At 44.2% G+C, this 25368-nt stretch overlaps 1 protein-coding gene across 1 annotated transcript in view; it reads right to left on the bottom strand.

The window, feature by feature from the left end:
* The window catches only part of LOC142243618 (N-acetylneuraminate-9-phosphate synthase-like), a 49913-nt gene extending 24885 nt beyond the window's left edge, over positions 1-25028 (bottom strand). The window contains exon 1 of the mRNA XM_075315718.1: positions 24793-25028. Within this exon, the coding sequence (XP_075171833.1) occupies positions 24793-24924 (132 nt within the window). The 5' untranslated portion in view covers positions 24925-25028. The remainder of the gene's footprint in view (positions 1-24792) is intronic.
* Between the last annotated feature and the right edge of the window lie 340 nt (positions 25029-25368).

Raw genomic sequence — 25368 nt, 5'->3', positions numbered from 1 at the left:
AGACACACTGGGCTGTGCTGAGCGGTGAAACGTCGCCCACAGCCCAGTTACTCAGGGAAACTGGGGCCAGCCGCGGTGATATCAGAAGAGGAGAAAGTGGACATGACCCCATGATCCCAGAGGTCACGGAGCCCAAGGGTCAGGCGATAGGTAAGTGTGGTCCGCAATAGCGCCACTCACAGGCATTATTGGCAACACAAGGTATTTGAGGGAAACCTTGTTTATCAGCAGAATATTGATGTGGCCAATAATGAATATGGGTGAACCACTTTTTTTTTGGCAAACCAGTTTAACAATAGGGTCCAACAGGGTATTTTTGAGGTCAACGTGTTTTCTTGCTTTGTATGGCCAAAGGTGGTTCAGCAAATGCAGAGTATTGCCGTTACAGCCAACTAAATCTTCGGACTGCTGTTAAAAGCAGTGAGTATTGAGTGTGGGAATTCTACACTTCCACAGCACCAGAAAGCCCTCCATTATTGCCAGTATAAAAACATTTAGGCCAGGGATTGGTTGCCAATATCATGCAGACACTGAGGAACAGGGCAACATCAACTCCTGTAGCAGTGGAAGCACTGAAGTCTATGAGCTTACTGCTTATTTCTTAAAGGGAACCTGTCACCACTTTTTCGTCCTATCCTATAAGCTGCGGCCACCACCACTGGGCTCTTATATACAGCATGTTAGAATCCTGTATATAAGAGCCCAGAGCACTGAGCAGAACATAAAAAACTCCACTTTATAACACTCACCTAAACCAGTCGCTCCGGTGCACAACGGTCTGATGTCTATCTCCGTTCTCTGATGCCGGCGCCTCCCCTTTCGGCCATCTTGGTGTTCCTTATTCTGAAGCCGCGGTGCATGACACGTCTACGTCATACACACGCGCCAGTATTGAGGTCCTGCGCAGGCGCACTTTGATCTGCCCTGCTTAGGGCAGATCAAAGTATTGTAGTGCGCCTGTGCAGGATCGGCGAGTGTGTATGATGTAGACGCGTCATGCACCGCGGCTTCAGAATAAGATCAAGATGGTCAAAAAAGGGAGGTGTCGGTCCCGGAGTACGGAGACTGTTGTGCACTGGAGCGACCTTCTAGGTGAGTATTATAAAGTGTTTTTTATGTTCTACACAGAGGCCTGGGCTGTTATATACAGCATGTTAGAATGCTGAATATAAGAGCTTAGTGGTGGTGGCCGCAACTTATAGGGCAAAAAAGTGGTGACAGCTTCCCTTTCAGAATTATAACATTCCCTACCTTTGAGACAATTTTAAAACAAAAAAAAAAAAAAAACTGAAAACTTTAATCATTCTTTATTAAAACAGTGCCCCAGATAAAGTAAATTCAGCATTGCTCACCTCCTGGAGCGGTGTGGTCTCAGTGATGTAGCCGCTGTGTCTGTAGGCACTTGTCTGACATTACATCACATTATGTCACATGATCACTGCTGCCTAAGAAGGGCCACTGATAACCACTAGAATTCACACTTCCCAAGTCTGATACTGTATCGCTGCAATGGAGTGAGTGCTGCAGCCCAAGAGCAGCTACTGCAGCCACGGACATTGCTGGAATAACGCCAATCCAGGCGGTGAACATGTGCTGTTTTTATTTTATTTAAATGAGGGATGGTTTCATTTAAGGAGCTGTTCAATTAGTGAATAAAACCTTTAAGGCCTAAGCTCTGTGTATGCCAGCCAATTTCTTCCCCACAAAACTCACCCAACCATGGCTTTATGGACCTTGCTTTGTGCATTACAGCACAGTCATGCTGGAACAGAAAAATGTCTTCCCCTAAGGATATGTGCGCACGCTGCATTTTTGTGGCGACTGTAAAGATGCACCTTTTTGACCCAAAAAAAAATGCACCCGCGGTAAAAACGCATCCAAAAAACGCATGTGTTTTCAAGGCATTTTTGGCAAATGCGTTTTTAAAGTGAAAATCTATTGCCTGGAAGGGCTCAAAAACGCTGGGAAAAACGCAAAAAGAATTGACATGTGGCATCTTTGTGGTCACCACAAAAACACAGCCAAAAAAAAAAAAAAAGCTGCAACGTGCGCACAGCAAAACTGACATCTCAGATTTTGCTGGGGAAGGAAAATGGCAATATGCGTCAAAAATGCAGTGTGCGCATGAGACCTTAATGTTCCTAAAAGGTTGGACACGCATGCAGTTGTCCATATACAGTGTCTTGCAAAAGTATTCGGCCCCCTTGATTTTTTTAAACCTTTTCCCACATTTCAGGCTTCGAACAAAGATAAAAATGTAAAATTTTATGGTGAAGAATTAACAAGTGGGACACAATTGTGAAGTTGAACGATATTTATTGCTCATTTTAAAATTTTGTAAAAAATAAACTGAAAATTAGGGCGTGCAATATTATTCGTCCCCTTTACTTTCAGTGCGGCAAACTCACTCCAGAGGTTCATTGAGGATCTCTGAATGATCCAATGTTGTCCTAAATGACTGATGATTATAAATATAAGCCACCTGTGTGTAATCAAGTCTCCGTATAAATGCACCTGCTCTGTGATAGTCTCAGTATTCTGTTTAAAGCACAGAGAGCACCATGAAGACCAAGGAACACAACAGGCAGGTCCGTGATACTGTTGTGGAGAAGTTTAAAGCCTTATTTGGTTGCAAAAAGATCTCCAAAACTTTAAACATCCCAAGAAGCACTGTGCAAGCGATTATATTGAAATGGAAGGAGTATCATACCACTGCAAATCTACCAAGAATGGCAAGAAGAAAGCCATTTCTCAAAGATATCCATAAAAAGTGTCATTTACAGTTTGTCACAAGCCACCTGGCAGACACACCAAACATGTGGAAGAAAGTGCTCTGGTCAGATGTAAACCAAAAATCGAATTTTTTAGGCACAATGCCAAACGATATGTTTGGCGTAAAAGCAACACAGTCCATCACCCTGAACACACCATCCCCACTGTCAAACAGTGGTGGCAGCATCATGGTTTGGGCCTGCTTTGCTTCAGCAGGGATAGGGAACATGGTTAAAATTGATGGGAAGATGGATGGAGCCAAATACAGGACCATACTTGAAGAAAACCTGTTGGAGTCTGCAAAAGGCCTGAGACTGGGACCGAGATTTCTGTTCCAACAAGACAATGATCCCAAACAAAGCAAAATCTACAATGGAATGGTTCACAAAAATCGTATCCAGGTGTTAGAATGGCCAAGTCAAAGTCCAGACCTGAATGCAATCGAGAATCTGTGGAAAGAGCTGAAAACTGCTGTTCACAAACGCTCTCCATCCAACCTCACTGAGCTCGAGCTGTTTGCAAAGGAAGAATGGACAAGAATTTCAGTCTCTCGATGTGCAAAACTGATAGACACATACCCCAAGAGACTTGCAGCTGAAATGCCAGCAAAAGGTGGTGCTACAAAGTATTAACTTAAAAGGGGACAAATAATATTGCACGCCCCAATTCCAAATTCTCATTTATTTATTTTATTACAAAAACTTAAAATAACCAATAAGTTCCGTTCACCTTCACAATTGTGTCCCACTTGTTGTTGATTCTTCACCATAAAATTTAACATTTTTATCTTTATGTTTGAAGCCTGAAATGTCGGAAAAGGTTGAAAAAAAAAAATCAAGGGGGACCGAATACTTTTGCAAGGCATTGTATATATAAGATGTGAATGTAATGTGAGTGTGTTAATATACTCACATACCACAGTACTCTCCAGTATCTTGACTTTGGAGTGATGTCAAATGTCTGCAAACTTTCCGGGTCACACTGTGCTCCAGGTGACCTACAATTGGTTTTTACAATGCAAGTTTATGGCGCTGCAGAACGAGGCTCCTTAGATGTATACTATAAGGCCCTGTGCGCACTTGCCGGTTTTTGCTGCGGATTTCCTGCGGATCTGCTGCATGTTTCGCTGCAGAAAATGTTCATAACATCTCTGCAGTGATTCACCAGCAAATCCTATGGGGAAAAAAATGCTGTGCGCACTATGCGGATTTTAACAGGTGCATGTTTTGCTGCGGGATTCCCAAAAACAATTGCATGTCACTTCTTTTCCGCAGGTCCCTGCGGTTTTGGGGGCTGGCAGATCAATCACCCGCTGACTCTGGGTCGGCGGAGAACTGATCCCCGGTATCTGGCCAGATGCTGCTACCCATATGAAGTTTATGGGGAACAGAATATGGCCCAATAGGTTAGGAGCAAGAGCTTCATACTCACCGATGACCGGGCGGCTGTCACACTGCTCCCGCGGCGGCTTTCCTCTTCCAGAGCCGGCTCATTATTCCATCTCGTATTCACTCCATCCCTGCTCACCGGTGGCTGTGATTGGTTGCAGGCAGACACACGCCCACGCTGAGTGACAGCTACAACCAATCACAGTCTATAGCGTACAGTAAAATAAATAATTAAAAAAAAACCATGTGCGGTCCCCCCCAGTTTTGATAACCAGCCAGGATAAAGCCTCACAGCTGGGGGCTGGTATTCTCAGGATGGGGAGCCCCACGTTATGGGGAGCCCCCCAGCCTAAAAATATCAGTCAGCAGCTGCCCGAAATTGCCGCATCCATTAGATGCGACAGTCCCGGATTTTCCCGACTCTTCCCGTTGCCGTGATGTGGTGGCAATCGGGGTAATGGAGTTAATGGCAGCAGCCCATAGCTGCCACTAAGTCCTAGTTTAGTGATGGCAGGCGTCTATATGACACCCCCCTCATCACTAAACTGTAAGTGAAAGTAAATAAGCACAAACACCCCAAAATCCTTCATTTAAAATATAAGACAAAAAAAAGCCCCCTCTTTCACTTTATTAACCCCTAATAACAGCCCTCCAGGTCCGACGTAATCCACAAGATTTCCCACGACGCTTCCAGCTTTGCTACACCTGGCACTCACAATGAGCGCCATAGACTATGACTGCTCACTGTGAGGGTCAGGATGCAAGTGAAGTGAGCCGCCGGGATCAGCGGTGACTTCACTGATGTGCTTTGCAGTGACAGGTGGAGGACTCCAGCGGTCACTGCACATCAGCTGACTGAAGTCGCCGCTGATCTTATACTCACCTTCTCCTGCGAGGCTGCCTCCGGACTCTCCTCTCCTGTTTCCAGGCCGGCTCATGCATATGCAGTTATGCAGTGCACAGCTGACCCACAAACAGCAGAGTGCCGGAGGCAGCCGCGTGGGACAAAAGCACGGCCCAGAGATTACAGCACCACGGACAGCAGGAGCGGGGATAACTGACATCCCGCAGGGAACAACCTGCGGCAATTCTTCACCAAATCCGCACCATATCGCATTTGGATTTCGGTGCGGATTTTTTGCGTTTTTTTCCTGCATGTGCGGAAATCTTTAACAGCTTGCGGAATTTTCTTAAGAAAATTCCATTTTCTAGTGCGCACAGGGCCTAAAAGAGACTTAGGCTCACACAGAGTGAGGCGGCTACTCGCAAATGTGGTGACGTCTCTCAGAAGTGAAGAAGAGCGGCGGTGGACTCTGGAGAGAGCAGTAGTGTGTGAGTATGTATTTAAAATTATATATAATTTATATTATACACTACATTGACATATTTAACCCCTTAACGACCTTGGACGTACTGAGTACGTCATGGTGACATGGTGCTAAAGGACCCATGACGTACTCAGTACGTCCTGGCGAAATCGCGGTCCCAGAGCCCCGGGGAGTGAAATTTATTTACTTAAACGGTGGATTCGGGAAGGAGGGGACCTCTGCCTGACCTCAGGAGGGGTGGTGCCTCCTCCCCGAACCTACAGAGGCTGTGATTGGCTGACGAACGCAGCTCAGCCAATTACAGCCACTGTAATGTTCCAGCCATTGAAAATGGCTGGAACATTGAAATTCAGCCCTGATCAGTGCTGCTGTAGCACTGGCCATTGGCTGGAGCTGGGTGATCGATGCTTCACCCGCCCCCAGCTCTGATTGGAGAGACCGGTCTTGTGACCGCTCTCTCCAATCAATGTGGATCTGCGGCCTGTGACCGTCCCTGGAAGCCGAGGAGAGCGGTAAGTTGTTGTCCCCGCCGCCCGCCCCTGTCCCCGATCGCCCCGCCGCCCGCCCCTGTCCCCGATCGCCCCGCCGCTGCTCCCGCTTCACCGCTGTCCCCGCCGCTGCTCCCGCTTCACCGCCGCCGTCTCCGATCGCCCCGCCGCTGCTCCCGCTTCACCGCCGCTGTCTCCGATCGCCCCACCGCTGCTCCCGCTTCACCGCCGCTGTCTCCGATCGCCCCGCCGCTGCTCCCGCTTCACCGCTGTCCCCGCCGCCATGCTCCCGCTGCATCGCTGTCTCCGCCGCCGCTCCCGATCCACCGCCGTCCCCGCCGCCATGCTCCCGCTGCACCGCCGTCCCCGCCGCCATGCTCCCGCTGCACCGCTGTCTCCGCCGCCGCTCCCGATCCACCGCCGTCCCCGCCGCCATGCTCCCGCTGCACCGCCGTCTCCGCCGCCGCTCCCGATCCACCGCCGTCCCCGCCGCCATGCTCCCGATCCACCGCCGTCCCCGCCGCCGCTCCCGATCCACCGCCGTCCCCGCCGCCATGCTCGCCACTGTCCCCGCCGCCGTCGCACCCACCTTTTTCAGCCGCTGCTGCCCCCGATCGGCGGCGGCCGCCGCCTCCTTCATCGGCTGCCCCTTCTCCATCGCCACACCACCTATCCCTCCATGTGCTGCAAGCCACTCTCCCCCCACGTGGGGGGAGGGTGGCTGGCTTGCAGCACATGTGGGGGGAGGGTGGCTGGCTTGCAGCACATGTGGGGGGAGGGTGGCTGGCTTGCAGCACATGTGGGGGGAGGGTGGCTGGCTTGCAGCACATGTGCTGCAAGCCAGCCACCCTCCCCCTACATGTGCTGCAAGCCAGCCACCCTCCCCCCACATGTGCTGCAAGCCAGCCACCCTCCCCCCTACATGTGCTGCAAGCCAGCCACCCTCCCCCTACATGTGCTGCAAGCCCCCCTCCCTCCCCCTACATGTGCTGCAAGCCCCCCTCCCTCCCCCTACATGTGCTGCAAGCCCCCCTCCCTCCCCCTACATGTGCTGCAAGCCCCCCTCCCTTCCCCTACATGTGCTGCAAGCCCACCTCCCTCCCCCTACATGTGCTGCAAGCCCCCCTCCCTCCCCCTACATGTGCTGCAAGCCCCCCTCCCTTCCCCTACATGTGCCATCTCTCTCTCCCATCAGACTCTGCCCCCCTCCCCGATCTGCTGCCTGCTCTCTCCCATTTTCCATCTACTGCCCCCTCTCACCCTCCTCGATCTGTTGCCTCCTTCATCTGCTGCCTCTTCTGTCTGCTGTGATCCTGCTGCCTAGATCCATCCTGTAAGGTAGGTATCCCCATCTCACCCCCCCCATCCTCTGCCGCTCCTCCATCCGCTGCGCCATTTCCCATCATCCATCCGCTGCGCCCTTTCCCATCCTCTGCCGCTCCTCCATCCGCTGCGCCCTTTCCCATCTTCCATCCGCTGCGCCCTTTCCCATCCTCTGCCGCTCCTCCATCCGCTGCGCCCTTTCCCATCTTCCATCCGCTGCGCCCTTTCTCATCTGCCGCCCCGCCCTCTCGCATCGCATTATCCAGCGCAGTTGCTCGCTTCCAGACTGCAGTGGATGATGCGATGCGAGACTCGTGCATTGCTCTCACGTTTGGCACTGGTCTTGGCAGGCGCTCATTTTTTTTTTTTTTTCTACTGATGTCTGTATTTTTTATTTCGCCAAACTAATTTTTTTTGTATGGGGGGGGGGGGGTCTAGTTTCCAAAATGGGATCACATGTGGGGGAGCTCCATTGTTTAGGCACCTCAGGGGGTCTCCAAATGAAACATGGCGTCTGCTAATAATTCCAATCAATTTTACTGTGAAATGGCGCTCCTTCTCTTCTGAGCCCCGCCGTACGCCCAAACAATTGATTTCCACCACATATGAGGTATCGTCGTACTCAGGAGAAATTGCACAATACATTTTATGGTGCATTTTTTCCTGATACCCTTGTGGACAAAAAGCTACCTGTTTGAAAAAACAATTTTGTGGTAAAAAAAATAAAATATTTTCACGGCTCAACATTACAAACGTTTGTAAAGCCTCCAGGGGTTCAAAGTGCTCCCTAAACAGCTAGATAAATTCCATGAGGGGTCTAGTTTCCAAAATGGGGTCAATTGTGGGGGAGCTCCATTGTTTAGGCACTTCAGGGGGTCTCCAAACGCAACATAGCGTCCGCTAATAATTCCAACCAATTTTGCTGTGAAATGGCGCTCCTTGCCTTCCGAGTCCTGCCGTGCGCCCAAACATTTGATTTCCACCACATATGGGGTATCTGCGTACTCAGGAGAAAATGCACAATACATTTTATGGTGCATTTTTTCCTGATACCCTTGTGATAAAAAAAGCTACCTGGTTGAAGCAACAGTTTTGTGGTAAAAAAAATTTTTTTTCTTTTCACGGCTCAACGTTATAAATTTCTGTGAAGCCACCAGGGGTTCAAAGTGCACATCAAACATCTAGAAAAAATATTTGAGGGCTCTAGTTTCCAAAATGGGGTCACTTATGGGGGAGCTCCATTGTTTAGGCACCTCGGGGAGTCTTCAAACCCGACATGGCGTCCGCTAATGAGTGCAGCTAATTTTGCACTCAAAAATTCAAATGGCGCTCCTTGCCTTCCGAGTCCTGCTGTGTGCCCAAACATTTGATTTCCACCACATATGGGGTATCTGCGTACTCAGGAGAAAATGCACGATACATTTTATGATGCATTTTTCCTGATACCCTTGTGAAAATACTAATTTTTATGGCTAAAGTAACATTTTTGTGTTAAAAAAGTAAAATTTTCATTTTTTCGTCTACATTGCTTTGATTGCTGTGAAGCTCCTAAAGGGATAATAAACTTCTTGGATGTGGTTTTGAGCAGAGTGAGGGGTGCAGATTTTAGAATTGGGTCACTTTTGGGTATTTTCTGTCGCCTAGGTTTCTCAAATCACTCCAAATGTGATGTGGTACCTAAAAAATTTTTTTTTGTAAATTTTGTTGGAAAAAATGAGAAATTTGTGATGAACTTTGAACCCTTCTAACTTCCTAACGGAATTTTTTTTTTTTTTCAAAAATTGCGCTGGTGTAAAGTAGACATGTGGGAAATGTTATTTAGTAACTTTTTTGTGTGACATATCTCTCAGATTTATGGGCATAAAATTTCAAATTTTGAAAATTGCAAAATTTTCGCCAAATTTCCGAAATTTTCACAAATAAACGCAAAACATATCTGCCTAAATTTACCACTGACATGAAGTACAATATGTCACGAAAAAACAATCTCAGAATCGCCAGGATCCGTTGAAGTGTTCCAGAGTTATAACCTGTCAAAGTGACACTGGTCAAAATTGCAAAAAATGGCCGGGTCTTTAAGGTGAAAACAGGCTGGGGGCTGAAGGGGTTAATGAATAAAATAAAAAAAAAAAAAAAATTGGATTGCTTCTTTAAGATTTCCCTTCAATGGAACTAAAGTGCCTAGGTCAACCCCTGAAAAACAAGGCAAGTCCATAGCATTATCACTCCTGATAAACGCAACAGTTGACAGGTACCATTCACCAATCCAGATTTGTCCATCAGATGGTCAAGATAGAGAAGTGAAACTAATCACTCCATGAGAAATGTTTCCACTGCCCCTCAGTTCAGCGGTGGCATGCTTCATACTACTCCATCTGATGCTGAAGAGTACATTCAGATGTCCGTTTCACTTGTCCATCCACCAATTGGATACCAATGATTGTTCTAAATATACAGTGCCTTTTACTTATCCATACCCCATGAAATTTTCCACATTTATTCATGGTACAAAGACATAAGATGTATTTTAAACCAAATATCCCAAACCACTATAACCTCATTAAAAAGTTTCTTTATTGATGGCAAATAAAAACAAACACAGACAATTTAAAACAAAAGTAAACCAATAAGCTCTGAGGAAGCGGTGTGAAACGCGCGTTGGAGTGGCTGGCGGGGGAGCAGTGCTACACCTTATTATGGCAGCAGGTCTGATATGGGACATTTGAGCAGAGTAATGTAGTGGGTATTTTTGTATATGGGTTATATTTACCACTATTAGGTTACCTCCTACTGCATTTGTCCTTAGTATTAATTTTTTGGCGATTTGTGAATAAATCTGGGTCTTTGTTATATCAGGACCTTATATGTGTAATCAGTCCCTATGATATAATGGATGTTATTTATGGTGTGGTGTCTGCTCCCTCAGCCCTTATTGGTTTACTTTTGTTTTAAATTGTCTGTGTTTATGTTTTTAATTGCCATCAATAAAGAAACTTTTTAATGAGGTTATAGTGGTTTGGGATATTTAGTTTAAACTAATTGTTGGTATATCCCATTTAGGATTATTTCTTGGTGACTTATGGTCAAATCTTCTAATTTTGGGTTTCTATAAGATGTATTTTAGGTGATAAACCAAGAATCCTCAAGCTGTGGCTTATGGGCTCATGTTGTGTGGACCACAGTTGTCTACCAGCTCGGCGAATTAGCATCAGGTTAAGTGAACAACTATGAAGAGAAGATCTTCATACGATGACTTTTGTGAGTAACCGTGGATAAAAGAGCAGATCTGTATTTGCATATACTGATGGGAAGTATATATATGAACAGAAGGTAGAATGATACAGCCAGTCAGAGGGGTACTTAGCTGGGTGCAACAGTGTGTTTAATGCCCATGATGCCAGAATTACGAAAGGGGATAAAGTGGGAACTCCTGGTTGTAACTGTACTTTCTGTGGGGAGACTTTGGCTGTCATATCAGGTCTGTAGGGGTTTTGGTGTCACTATGGTGTAAGTGGGAGGGTTACTGCTGGATGTAGCTAGCGACCATCTATCAGACCTGAATGTAGCTCTTATGGTAAGAAAGATTGGGACCACTGTGATACACCAACAGAAATTAGCAAGTACTTATGAAGTAAAGGAAATGACACATGGTTTTCTAAACATTTTAAAAATATAAAGTGACCAATTGCCTCTTGAAGTCACTTAATAATAATAAGTTGAGTCCTGTGTGTAATTTATTCTCAGTATAACTACAGCTGTCCTGTGAAGGTCTCAGATGTGTGTTTGAAAATATTGGGGATCATGAAAACCAAAGAACGCACCAGACAAGTCAGAGATAAAGTTGTGGAAAAAGAGTAAAGCAGGGTTAGGTTATAATGAAATAGCTCAATCTCTGAACATCACTCCATTATCCAAAAACGAAAGGCGTATGGCACAATTTCAAACCTACCAAGACATGGTTATGCACCTAAACTAACTTCCCAAGCAAGAAGAGCACCAATTATGAGAAGCAGGCAGGAGGCACATGGCAACTATGGATGTGCTGCAGAGGTCCACAGGGCAATTGGTCGCATACTCAACAAATTTGGTCTTTATTGAAGTGTAGAAAGACTTTTTTTTTTCTTTAAAAGCAAATCCATAGGAAGGCCTGTTTTCATTTTGCAAAAAGCCATGTAGGGAACACAGCTAGCAGGTGGAAAAGAAGGTGCTCTGGTCAGATGAGAACAAAGCAGACCTTTTTCGGTTAAAAAATAAAAAAAATCCATCATCCCCCACCATGAAACATGGTGTTATCAGTATTCCGTTGTGGGGATATTTTTCTTCAGCAGGGACAGGGAAGCTGGTCACACTTGATGGGAAAATGGATGGAGGAAGATGAATATTGAAGGAAAGCCTGTTAGAGGCTGCAAAAGACACGAGACTGGGGCGTAGGTTCATCTTCCAGCAGGACAACAACCATTAACATACTGCCAGAACTACAATGGATGGTTCAGATCAAAGCATATTCATGTGTGTGAATGGCTCAGTCACAGTCCAGACCTAAATCCCATTGGGAATCTGTGGCAAGACTTGAAAATTGCTGTTCACAGATGTTCTTCATCCAATTTCATTGATCTATAGCTATTTTACAAAGAAGAATGAAAAATTGTGCAAAGCTAGTAAAGCCATCCCATAAAAAGAGTGGCAGCAGTCATTGCAGCAAAAGGTGCTCCTACAATGTATTGACTCAGGGGGGCTGAATACAAATGCACATGATTTTCAGACTTATAATTTTTAAATAAATATTTAGAAAACCATGTATTACTTACTTTACACTTAAATACTTGCTACTTAGTATTGGTATATCACATAAAATCCCAATAAAATACCTTTACCTTTTTGGGTACAACGTGAAAAAATATGGTATGAAAACATTTTTCAAGGCACTATTGGTCAACAATATTATATGCCTAAACAACCCCTTTAAAGCAGTTCATTTAGGGCATGATAACATAATATTTATGCTTTTTATGCAGAGCATACTGTTAACGGTTTAGCTTTAACCCCTTCCTTTATGGTATGTACTAGTGATGAGCGAGCAGGCTCACCACTGCTTGTTAGCCGATTGAGCATAGGAGATTAAGGCTGTGCCCACGCTGCGGAAAATGCGCGGATTTTGCCTCGGATTTCTCGCGGAAAAGCCACGGATTTCCCGAAAATCTGCAGCAGTGGCACTTCCCAGCCATTTCTATGGCTTTTTGGAAATGCTGTGCCCATGCTGCAGATTTTTCCGCAGCGGATTTGGTGCGGATTTTGATCCGGAAAAATCTGCAACATGTCAATTATTGTTGTGGATTTTGATCCGGATTTTGGCTTCAGAATTGGGAAAAAAAAAAAATCCACACCAAAATCCGCGGCAATTCCGCACCTTTGAAAAAGGTGCGGATTTTGCGGGAAAGCCGCGGATTTTCATGCAGAAAAATCCGCAGCAACATTCTACCGTGGACACATAGCCTAAGGCTATGTGCCCACGCTGCGGATTTTGCGCGGATTTTGCCGCGGACTTTCCGAAAATCTGCAGCAGCGGCACTTCCAAGCCATTTCAATGGCATTTTGGAAATGCTGTGTCCATGCTGCGGATTTTTCCGCGGCGGATTTGCCGTAGATTTTGATCCGGAAAAATCTGCAGCATGTCAATTATTGTTGCGGATTTTGGTGCGGATTTTGGGTATAGAATGGGAAAAAAAAAAAATCTGCATCAAAATCCGCGGCAAATTCGCGGTAAATCCGCGGCAAAAAAAAGGTGCGGATTTTCATGCAGAAAAATCCGCAGCAACATTCTACCGTGGACACATGGCCTAAAACTGCTGGAGTTTACCATAGACTTCCATTATACTTGGTACTTGATTTGCACTCGATAACCCCTATGCTCAATCGAGTAATAAGCAATGGCAAGCACGCTCGTTCATCACTAGTGTCTGAGTAATCGTGCTAAGGCCGGGGCCACACGGGGATCTACTGCGATCTTCGCATGACACTCTGCTCACGCTGGCAGCAAAGCAGGAGCCAAGTGTCATGCGAGTGTCACTGCGACTGAGGTCCGATCGCATGATCTGCGGGGGGACGGGACGGCACTGAGGAGGGAGGGATTTATCTCCCTCTCTCCTCCGTAGCCGGCTATTGCCATTCTCGCCCTGTACTCATGGTTCACCGATGTACCACAAGTGCAGTGCGATTTTTTTCTCGCTCTATACACTTGAATGGGTGCAAGAAAAACAAAGATCTTATTGCACCTGTAGCATGCTGCGATTGTTTTCTCGGTCCGATTAGGGCTGAGAAAATAATCGCTCATGTGTGCTGACACACAGGCTAATATTGGTCCGAGTGGAATGCGATGTTTTATCACACTCCACTCGCTCCGATTTTCATGCCGTGTGTCTTGGGCCTAAGCTGGAGAATCATACTGCTAGTTCAATTTTCCTGTATAGTGAAAATGGTACATAAAAAAAAAACAAAACCAAAAAAATACAAAAAAAACAATTTGATATTGCACCTGTTTTTCCCCGTTTCAATACACTTAGAATTTATTTTCTCACTTTACAGTGTAGCATAATAAAATTAATGGAGTTATTCAAAAATATAACTCAAAAAATAAGCCATCATATAGTTAGGTCGATGGAAAAATAAAAAACAGTTATGGCTCCTAGAAAAAAGGAGAAGAAAAAACCCCAAAACAAAACAGAAAATTGCTCGGGGACTCAGTCAGTAGCACAGAATGACTGTTATAAAAAAAGAGAGAGAGGGCGCTCCTGTGTGGGATCTTAATGTACCGAGGTATGTACAATGTGAGGTGCACACTCACCTGATAGTGTTGTACGTCAGGTACAACACTGATAGTGGTATTGAAGGGGGATCGCAAGTTCACCGCTCCTTGTCAGCAGGGATCCAGTCCTCCTGACTGCGCAGGACTCTGCTCACACGATCGGGGTTTCCACGTGCAGTGTGCAGCCGCCGGACCGGCGTCTGATAGCAGCTCCTCCTCCGGGTCGGATGGTCCCGTGATTACAGATGCGGTGATTCCCCAGCCCCTGGTGTTAGATTCAAACGGATAGTACGATCCTGGTTCTGGCTGCAGCAGCCCCGTGAGCTCCCATAGGGAGATAAAGATGCAAGGAAAAAAAAAAAAAAAAAATGCACGGTTTCGCTGCGCTGCTCAGAAAGGTAGTGATAAGGTTATTTGGGATGTAGATTTATTAATTATTTACATGCCACTACGCGTTTCGGGGGTACAACCTCCCCCTTCCTCAGGTAGCAGTAAAATGCAGGAAAATCAAATCTTAAATACACAAACTGGATGAAGAGAAAAAAAAAAAAAAAAAAAGAGAATCCTTATTCCCTTAATCAGATTGAATCCCCATCGGGGTGGGATCATTCAGACAATTAGTTGATTAGGAAGGCTCTCCCCTAGAAGATACCGATCTTTTGCATTCATAAAAAAACAATGGTATATACGGGTTTACAAAAAACACCAATACATAATGAAATAAAATGTGCATTAAAAACATTGATAATAGACAATAAATGTGTATTTTGCCTCCATTTGGTGCAATGCATGTGTGATGCCATATTGGCAATATGGGGAGTGACTAAAAAACAGGAAGGTTACTGTTAGTTAAAAAAGCAATGATATAAAATCAATATAGAGACCCAACTGATTTTCCATGTGAATTTTCATAAAAAAGACTTTTGGATAAAAAATTCTTTCGGAAAGATTAAAAAGCTATATAGGTAAAAATAAATTGGAAAGGAACTTTTGATAAAAATGTTGTTCCCCATCGGAGACTAAATTAAATTATTTGACTGGAGCTGACATACCAATATACGTTAAAAATAGGGTAAATTCATATGGAGAAAATTATATGGAGAAAATTATAATTAGTTAGTATAAGAATATAAAAGGGGGAAAATGGAGGATTGGAAAAGGAAGGAAAGATGAATCCAAAAGAGGGAAAGAGAAAAAAAAAAAAAAAAAGGAGGAAAATGAAACCAAAATAGGGAAAAAAAATGAGAAAAAATGATAAAAAAATGATATCAAAAGAGAGACAAAATATATAAAATTAATATGAAACCAAAAGAGGGAAGAAAAAAAAAACAAAAAAAAACCAAAAGAGGGAAAAAAGAAAAAAAAAGAGAAAAGAGGTCCATGAGAGAGAAAAAAAAAAAAAAAAAAAAAAAAGAGGAAAATGAAAACAAATTGAAACCAAAATAGGGAAAAAAAAAGGGGGAAAAAAGAGGAAAATGAAACCAAAATAGGGAAAAAAAAAGAGGTATAATAAATGAAAACATTTATTGTCTATTATCAATGTTTTTAATGCACATTTTATTTCATTATGTATTGGTGTTTTTTGTAAACCCGTATATACCATTGTTTTTTATGAATGCAAAAGATCGGTATCTTCTAGGGGAGAGCCTTCCTAATCAACTAATTGTCTGAATGATCCCACCCCGATGGGGATTCAATCTGATTAAGGGAATAAGGATTCTCTTTTTTTTTTTTTTTTTTTTCTCTTCATCCAGTTTGTGTATTTAAGATTTGATTTTCCTGCATTTTACTGCTACCTGAGGAAGGGGGAGGTTGTACCCCCGAAACGCGTAGTGGCATGTAAATAATTAATAAATCTACATCCCAAATAACCTTATCACTACCTTTCTGAGCAGCGCAGCGAAACCGTGCATTTTTTTTTTTTTTTTTTTCCTTGCATCTTTATCTCCCTATGGGAGCTCACGGGGCTGCTGCAGCCAGAACCAGGATCGTACTATCCGTTTGAATCTAACACCAGGGGCTGGGGAATCACCGCATCTGTAATCACGGGACCATCCGACCCGGAGGAGGAGCTGCTATCAGACGCCGGTCCGGCGGCTGCACACTGCACGTGGAAACCCCGATCGTGTGAGCAGAGTCCTGCGCAGTCAGGAGGACTGGATCCCTGCTGACAAGGAGCGGTGAACTTGCGATCCCCCTTCAATACCACTATCAGTGTTGTACCTGACGTACAACACTATCAGGTGAGTGTGCACCTCACATTGTACATACCTCGGTACATTAAGATCCCACACAGGAGCGCCCTCTCTCTCTTTTTTTATTTCAGTTACGGGCTCTGCCTGAGGATCTGGGTATCCAAATTTTTGGAGGAGCAGCAAACTGTGGAAGTGCACCATTATCCTAATCTTCCAAGTGTGTGCACTGTGGAGGAAAATTACTGACTATTAAAGCGGACAGAGAACTACTATTCAGAATGGAATTCTGTAATAACAGGGATTCCATCAGGCATGTTCTCATTTCCAAATTTATCGGGTCCTGCGATCCTGAGCCACAGGATAGACTCATTTCAACGGACTCTGGTCTCTCTAAAGTATCTTTGAATATTATGACTGATCTCTTTCTCAAATTTGAGGACCAATCCAAAATTGAGATAATCCAAAAAATAGACACATTATTCCTTAAACAGTATTTAAAGGAAAAAATTATACCCAGGGGTCTTAGAATGCCATTCACTTCATCATTTCCCCATGATGACAGCTTCACCAAGGAATGGGATGGATATATGTTGGATTGTTCTAGTGGCATGTTAAAACTCCTGATCTCCAAAAGGGATAAATTAGCTGGGACCGCAATGATCAATATTTTAAAAACCAAGGAGGAACTCATAGAATACTCTAACACACCTGAGTACAAGGGAATGAACTTAGCCTTAACAGAGAGACTAACCAAATTTGAAGGGGACCTGATATCTAGAAAGGCAAAAAAACTAAGTAGGGATAGGCAGGACTATAAATCCCCTCAGGCACCTCCCTGGGACCACAGTAGAAAGTACATCAAAACTAATCCTAAGGTGGGACAGGGGGTCAAGGTCCCCAATGATCCACCCCAAAACAAAATTCCCTGGGTTCCACAGGTGGGGACAAGGAGGGGTAATTTTAGTAATTTTAGTAATTCTAATAATTTTAATAATCACCCGAGACACAGTGGTCCTCGTCACCCACCAAGGTTTAATTTTCGAAACTACAATAACTCAGAAACTAACGTCACACCAAATAGGGTCCGAACCCCCAGGGTCTCCCAGGACACTGTGTTGCCCAGGGCATCTGGGTTAACCATGGCCCACCTACCGATCGATGGGGGCGAGGAGAACACACCTGTATTAACCAGAGTGTTCTTAAATTCCAACAAACACAAAACCACTAATAATAATTTGAGGAACCATAATGTACCTATGAGACCCACTTACAGTAACATAGCGAAGGAACTACCAGATACATCAGAAACGGATGAGGCGGGAATTGACCCCGAAATTGTGGATCTAATGAATTCCTCCATCTTAACCGTTCATGGTACCCAAGAACTAACCAGTTCTGATTCCTCAAATTCCCAGAGAAATCAAATCTCTACCAATAGCGTTATACCCTCCCTATCCTTAGAGGATCCTATTCGGGTGCAGAGAGAACCAAACCACAGCACCATAGGAATAACCCAAATTAACCCAGGGGAACAAATTACTAAACAGAACCTCAATGTGTCCATCACCTCCCAGGGGGCCACCGATAAAAAGATTACTGAGTTTTTTCAATCAAAACCATCAAAAGTTCGAATAAAAAGAAAAACAAGAGAAGAGGCTGCCGAGGGGGAGGTGGGAGTGGAATTAGGGATAAATCCAACCCCAATGAAAAAGCCAGCAACCCAACCCATATAGATCAACAGGACAAAGGGATTTTCAACCTTTCCAATTACCAGTTAAATCAAGGGGAAATCACATTATTGAAAAGAGGACTATCATTTTGTCCATCCAGCAACACCAATACATTTCGCCTTTTTCTGGATATAAATGAGTTTGTGCGAAAACTCACTCTACAGAGACACTTTATGATTCAATCCAAACAGAAGGGCCCAACTAAGAAAAACACTGATGGTGAAATATTGGACACATATGTACATGTACAGGTCAAAGGGAACAGGAACTTCTATCCTCACCATCACAGGGGTAACAATATAGAAACGTTCCATCAGCTATTACTCAAAGACATCAGAGAATTCCGCTGCCATTACAAACGAGACAACCTATCAGGGGAGGAAAGGATGGCTATAAATTCCCTCAAAAATAACCATAATTTGGTCATAAAGAGTGCAGACAAAGGGGGTGGGGTGGTGTTGATGGATAGAGACTGGTACATTAAGGAAGGGACAAAACAGCTGGAGGACAGTAAATATTATGAAGCCCTAGAAAAAGATCCATCTTGTGAGTATTTTCATCATTATAAAATCCTGATTAAAAAGGCAAGTGAGGAGAGGATCCTAAACAAGAGAGAGAAGCAATATTTAGAGATCAAACACTACTCCTTACCTCATTATTATTTTCTCCCAAAAATTCACAAGTCCCTAACCAACCCACCGGGCAGACCAATAATATCTGGAATCAACTCCATCACGGCAAACTTATCACATTACATTGATTTATTTTTACAAAAATATGTGGGCCGACTAGACTCCCATCTTAGGGACTCTTCTCATTTAATCAGCCTTCTTAAAACACTCCCCGCAACTCCCAACTGCCTGTTCTTCACCCTAGATGTATCCGCACTATATTCAAATATAGACCATGGGCTTGGGTTGAAGAGTGTGGACTCCTATTTGGCTGCGGATAACACCCTCCCATCTCCACAGAGGGAGTTCATCCTACAATCTATTGAGTTCATACTAAACCATAACATTTTCACTTTTGAGGGCAATATTTACCGTCAGTTGAGGGGCTGTGCGATGGGGACGAGATTCGCCCCGAGTTATGCTAATTTATACATGGGGTGTTTCGAGTCCCTCCACATCGCACGGTCCCCTCTAGCCATGGGGAACATAACCTTCTATCGCAGGTTCATAGATGACCTGTTTTTTATTTGGTCAGGGTCCGAGGAGAGTGCGGTAACCTTCATCAACTCACTAAACCAGAATGAGTGGGGACTAAGTTTTACAGCCACCATCTCCCGAGACTCTATCCAATTCTTGGATCTAAATATCCAATTCAATGAAACATCCACCATTGAAACTTCAACTTTCTTTAAAAAGGTGGATGTCAACAGTTATCTAGAGTTTTCCAGCAGTCACCTTCCCACCTGGATCAGGAATATTCCGTACGGCCAATACTGGCGTATTAGGAAGAACTGTACGAATGTGGAATCCTTTAGAGCCGAAGCCAAAATATTACGGACCAGATTTAGGAGCAAAGGCTATCCTAGTAAAATATTGGCTGATGCCTTTCAGAAAAGTTCGAAATTGGATCAGGACAAGTGCCTGTCCAAGATTGAGGAAAGGGGCCTGGAGGAGAGTAGGGCAAACACTGGTTACAAGAGCTGCCTGGTAACCACTTACACTGATTCATACAGAAAGGTAAAGGAGTTGGTAAGCAGATATTGGTATATCCTGAAAAATGACAAAATTCTCTCGGGGATCCTACCCAATAAACCGAAGGTAGTGTTCCGTAGAAACAGAAATTTAAAAAGCATGATTGCCCCTAGTAAAATATTTAATGAGAAATCTACCGTGTCCCTGAAGGAGTCAGACATCAAAAAACCAGTAGGGAATTTCCGCTGTGGCCAACCAAGGTGCCTATGTTGTAAAACACTGAAACAAGGTACACATTTATTCAAGTCCAACATCACGGGGGAAGAATTTTCTATAAAGCAACACCTTACCTGTACCACCTCCTATGTGATCTATCTGTTGGAATGTCCCTGCGGCCTACAATACGTAGGTCGTACAACACAAATGTTACACAACAGGCTAAATGGTCACAGATACAACATCCACCATGGTCTACTTACACACAGTCTATCAAAACATTTTTTGTGTGAACACAATAAGGACAGTGACACCTTTAAAACAGTAATCATTGAAGAAATCATGACAGATAATATGGACAGATACTGGAAGCTAGTGGAGCGGGAATCCTTTTGGATATTTAAACTAGCCACCCTACATCCTGAAGGTCTAAATATAATGACGGAGCGAGTAAAATAGGTCTAAATAAGAGGGATCAGAATACCATTACAGAAAAAAACTTAATTTGAAAACTCATATTTGAAAATCATTAATTCAATATTTAACCACCCAATCCTCACATTGTTGCATAGGGAATGAACTATTTATTATACCTCTTTTTTTTTCCCTATTTTGGTTTCATTTTCCTCTTTTTTCCCCCTTTTTTTTTCCCTATTTTGGTTTCAATTTGTTTTCATTTTCCTCTTTTTTTTTTTTTTTTTTTTTTTTTTCTCTCTCATGGACCTCTTTTCTCTTTTTTTTTCTTTTTTCCCTCTTTTGGTTTTTTTTTTGTTTTTTTTTTCTTCCCTCTTTTGGTTTCATATTAATTTTATATATTTTTTTGTCTCTCTTTTGATATCATTTTTTTATCATTTTTTCTCATTTTTTTTCCCTATTTTGGTTTCATTTTCCTCCTTTTTTTTTTTTTTTTCCTCTTTCCCTCTTTTGGATTCATCTTTCCTTCCTTTTCCAATCCTCCATTTTCCCCCTTTATATTCTTATACTAACTAATTATAATTTTCTCCATATAATTTTCTCCATATGAATTTACCCTATTTTTAACGTATATTGGTATGTCAGCTCCAGTCAAATAATTTAATTTAGTCTCCGATGGGGAACAACATTTTTATCAAAAGTTCCTTTCCAATTTATTTTTACCTATATAGCTTTTTAATCTTTCCGAAAGAATTTTTTATCCAAAAGTCTTTTTTATGAAAATTCACATGGAAAATCAGTTGGGTCTCTATATTGATTTTATATCATTGCTTTTTTAACTAACAGTAACCTTCCTGTTTTTTAGTCACTCCCCATATTGCCAATATGGCATCACACATGCATTGCACCAAATGGAGGCAAAATACACATTTATTGTCTATTATCAATGTTTTTAATGCACATTTTATTTCATTATGTATTGGTGTTTTTTGTAAACCCGTATATACCATTGTTTTTTTATGAATGCAAAAGATCGGTATCTTCTAGGGGAGAGCCTTCCTAATCAACTAATTGTCTGAATGATCCCACCCCGATGGGGATTCAATCTGATTAAGGGAATAAGGATTCTCTTTTTTTTTTTTTTTTTTTCTCTTCATCCAGTTTGTGTATTTAAGATTTGATTTTCCTGCATTTTACTGCTACCTGAGGAAGGGGGAGGTTGTACCCCCGAAACGCGTAGTGGCATGTAAATAATTAATAAATCTACATCCCAAATAACCTTATCACTACCTTTCTGAGCAGCGCAGCGAAACCGTGCATTTTTTTTTTTTTTTTTTCCTTGCACAGAATGACTGTTCAAAGGAAGTACAGGCACTTGGTGCATCAAGAGGTGGCCAATCATTAAATATCCCTTCCCACCATCTCTACCCCTCCCCTCTTCTTTGATTGACAGTTTTAGCTTGATAAAGCCAGAAAATGGTGGAGATGAACAGAAAACAAGATGGTGGGAAGGTGCACTTTTATGCTTGGCCACATCATGATGCACTTACATGGTTTGAACTATCATTCTGTGCTGACAAAGTCCCTATAAGTATCTGAAAATGGTGTTTCAATATTCCCCTTGGTGTATCCATTTAATTTAATAAGGCTAGTTTCACACTTGCGCTATTTTGACGCAAACGGAATCCGTCAGTATTGTAGTACAGTTCATTTATTTACAGTGGAAGCGCGTTACTATGGTGCGTGTGTGTGTCATGCAGTACCCGCTTGTGTCCACATGATGTCGCGCTTCCACTGTAAATAAATGAACTGTACTACATTAGTGACGGATTCCGTTTGCGTCAAAATAGCGCAAGTGTGAGTAGGCCCTAAGGCAAACAACTTAAAAGGGAATCTGTCAGTAAGATCAACTGTCCTAAGATGTCTATATGGGCATGTAGGTCATAGAAAGCTGAATGAAATGATACGTTAGAATTAACCATCCGATGGTTTATATGAGCAGACTGTCAGTCATTACATGTCTCACACTGCTAGCTCCACTCTCAGAATACATTAAAGAAAAGTGTTCTGTACTGATGCAATGATGAGCTGGCTGTCAGTCCGTTCAATGAGCATGGTTACAGCTGCCACTTACTAGGCACAGAACCATGCTCACCTCTATGACATTAAGCACGAGGCTGCCGGAATAAAGATAATTGCCTCCAAGCAAGGGGACGCTTATTGCAGGGGCCACAAGACGTCTAAATGCTATTAACCAACAGATTAACAGCATTTTTTTTTTTTACATCAGGTTGCCTTTAAAGATTGCCCAGTGCACATTAATTACCAGTCTGCCAGTATAAACATTCTACTAAATGACAAGCAATCAGTAAAGGTTTGCCGATTGGCAGTCGTTTAGTGCCGTCAGTTGGTCCAGGTAAGCTTACCCTTACATCTTCAAGTGCACCTACTCCTGCTGATTGCTTGTACCTTGTGTCTCTTGATATGTTTGCACTACCTTACCTGGTACTAACAGACAGCTGCTGCCCGTTTATCCACACTTATAAAGGGTTCCCATGTTGATGCGGCTGCCACTCACTTTCTGTTAATGACTTCTGAGTCAAATGGCACGGACAAGGAAGCTGGCACTGATCGGTCATGGGGCTCACGTGTCATGTCATGAGCGCCCCAGGAACGCGTGTTTCGACGTTGTTGGAACCACATTGGCACCAAGAGGCAATTTAGGCTTTTTTATTTTGGGGGGGGGGCACATGGGGATGGAGAAGGGGTAACTGCTAGCATCCACGGATATTATTTTGGTTAGCCCAATCCGACTGGCTAATGTATATCATAACACATCAGAGCGATTCAAGCTGGTTAATCTAAAGAGGATCTAGGGATGCCAACAAGTAGGCGGCCGTTCTCATGGCTACTCCCACTGACTACATATCACTGAAGAGGCCGCTGAACACCGATTTGCACCATCTCCAGATATTCCCAATGTGAAGGCTAGGGGATAGAGTATTACTTGTGGATTAACGTTTAATTATCAGTATTTTAAGGCATATTTGTTTTGTTCAGACAGGACCAAAATGGACAAATCCATATCATGGTTACATTGTAATAGTATGAAACTTGCCTCTCCAGTGAGAGTGGGTTATTTGAGGAAGGGTCTTTATGATGACTGGCGGGACGAACTTAGAGAGAGCACAGGGGGACTCTTGATAGCAATGGCGGACAATGGTAAAGGTTATGCCCCTTTCCTAAATCCTCGAAAAGCAGGAAAAGTCTGGAGCCTAACGTTCTGAACGAGGATCTGGCGATACAATGATATGTAGACTTAAATGTTGTCTTTTGTAAATCTGCCTCATCTTAAAGGAGCTTTCCATAAATGTTCAACCCTCAAACACAAGGAGGAACCCAATCATCCTATATTGGCAGACGACCAGGTCATTATGTCAATTACTGATAGCCACTAGTGATGAGCGGGCACTACCATTCACGGGTGCTCGGTACTCGTAACTAGTGATGAGCGGGCACTACCATTCACAGGTGCTCGGTACTCGTAACTAGTGATGAGCGGGCACTACCATTCACGGGTGCTCGGTACTCGTAACTAGTGATGAGCGGGCACTACCATTCACGGGTGCTTGGTACTCGTAACTAGTGATGAGCGGGCACTACCATTCACGGGTGCTTGGTACTCGTAACTAGTGATGAGCGGGCACTACCATTCACGGGTGCTCGGTACTCGTAACTAGTGATGAGCGGGCACTACCATGCTTGGGTGCTCAGTACCCATAACTAGTGATGAGCGGGCACTACCATTCACGGGTGCTCGGTACTCGTAACTAGTGATGAGCGGGCACTACCATGCTTGGGTGCTCAGTACCCATAACTAGTGATGAGCGGGCACTACCATTCATGGGTGCTTGGTACTCGTAACTAGTGATGAGCGGGCACTACCATGCTTGGGTGCTCAGTACCATAACTAGTGATGAGCGGGCACTACCATGCTCAGTACTCATGGGCACAACTCAAGTACCCGACGAGTATAATGGAAGATAATCTGTAAAAATGCTCAACTTTGCCCTTGACTTCCATTATACTTGGGTACTCGAGTCGCGCCCATCCAAGCATCCAACTACTTGTTATGAGCATCGGCCACTCTAGCACAGCAGTGCTCGCTCATCACCAGTAGTCACCTGTAAGCTCAGCTCTGCTACATCTGTAATGGTAGAATGCCTTCTCTAGAGGTGAGCCAGGGAACCCTGAGCCGCTGCGCTCACTATGGGAACGTGCCCAAGTGTTAGTAGAGGCGGCTGTTAAGCAGCGGCTGATGCATCCCCCACACACTGCCATAGAGCTTGCAGCAAACCCACTCCCACCTCTCCTACACCCACACTACAGACAGATACATTTGCTACCTTGGAGAAGACAGGGGCAATGCCTGCTCCTCACAGTGCCTACACACTGCAGCTGGCAGGGAGGGGGCCCCACATCACCAGTCCTACCTTCACCATGCGAATCATCTTCTTGGCGATCTCCAGGTCTCCCTGGTGGTTCTGCCCAATCTCGGCTATGATGAAGCATGGGTGGTCGCCACCCACCATACGGCCGGGGCACAGCTCATACTGGAGAGGCATGGTGACTGCAGGCTGTACCGGAGACAAGGGAGCTGAATGCGGACTGGAGCGCGAGCGTCTCAGCCTCTCCTGCAGCCTGCGCTGCCTGTCAGTGACGTGTCCACAGCAGAGCCGCGCCCTCAGCCAATCACAAGCAGGCAAACAAGGAAGTGTAGTCACCTGATCCAGCCGGGAATCAGCCGCCCTGACCACGCCCCTTTACTCATTATCCTGCAGAATGCGGCGCCGTCACTGATTGAGCGCTAGGGGCGCTGTCTCTGCGGGAACGCTAGGGTCGCGCCTGGGCCAGAGGTCACACGTGACTTGTTCGGCTTTCTGCTGGGACCGTCTCTGCGCATGTGCAGATCCATGTCCTTGCTCTGGGCAGGTGAAAACCGTCTCAGCAAACGGCAGCGGTTTTTTTTTTCCTGAAGTAACTTTTTGGTAATTCCTGAAGCAGTTTAT

This window comes from Anomaloglossus baeobatrachus, chromosome 1 (assembly GCF_048569485.1).
Source record: "Anomaloglossus baeobatrachus isolate aAnoBae1 chromosome 1, aAnoBae1.hap1, whole genome shotgun sequence".
NCBI lineage: Eukaryota > Metazoa > Chordata > Amphibia > Anura > Aromobatidae > Anomaloglossus > Anomaloglossus baeobatrachus.
This window is presented reverse-complemented; position numbering and strand designations above follow the sequence as displayed.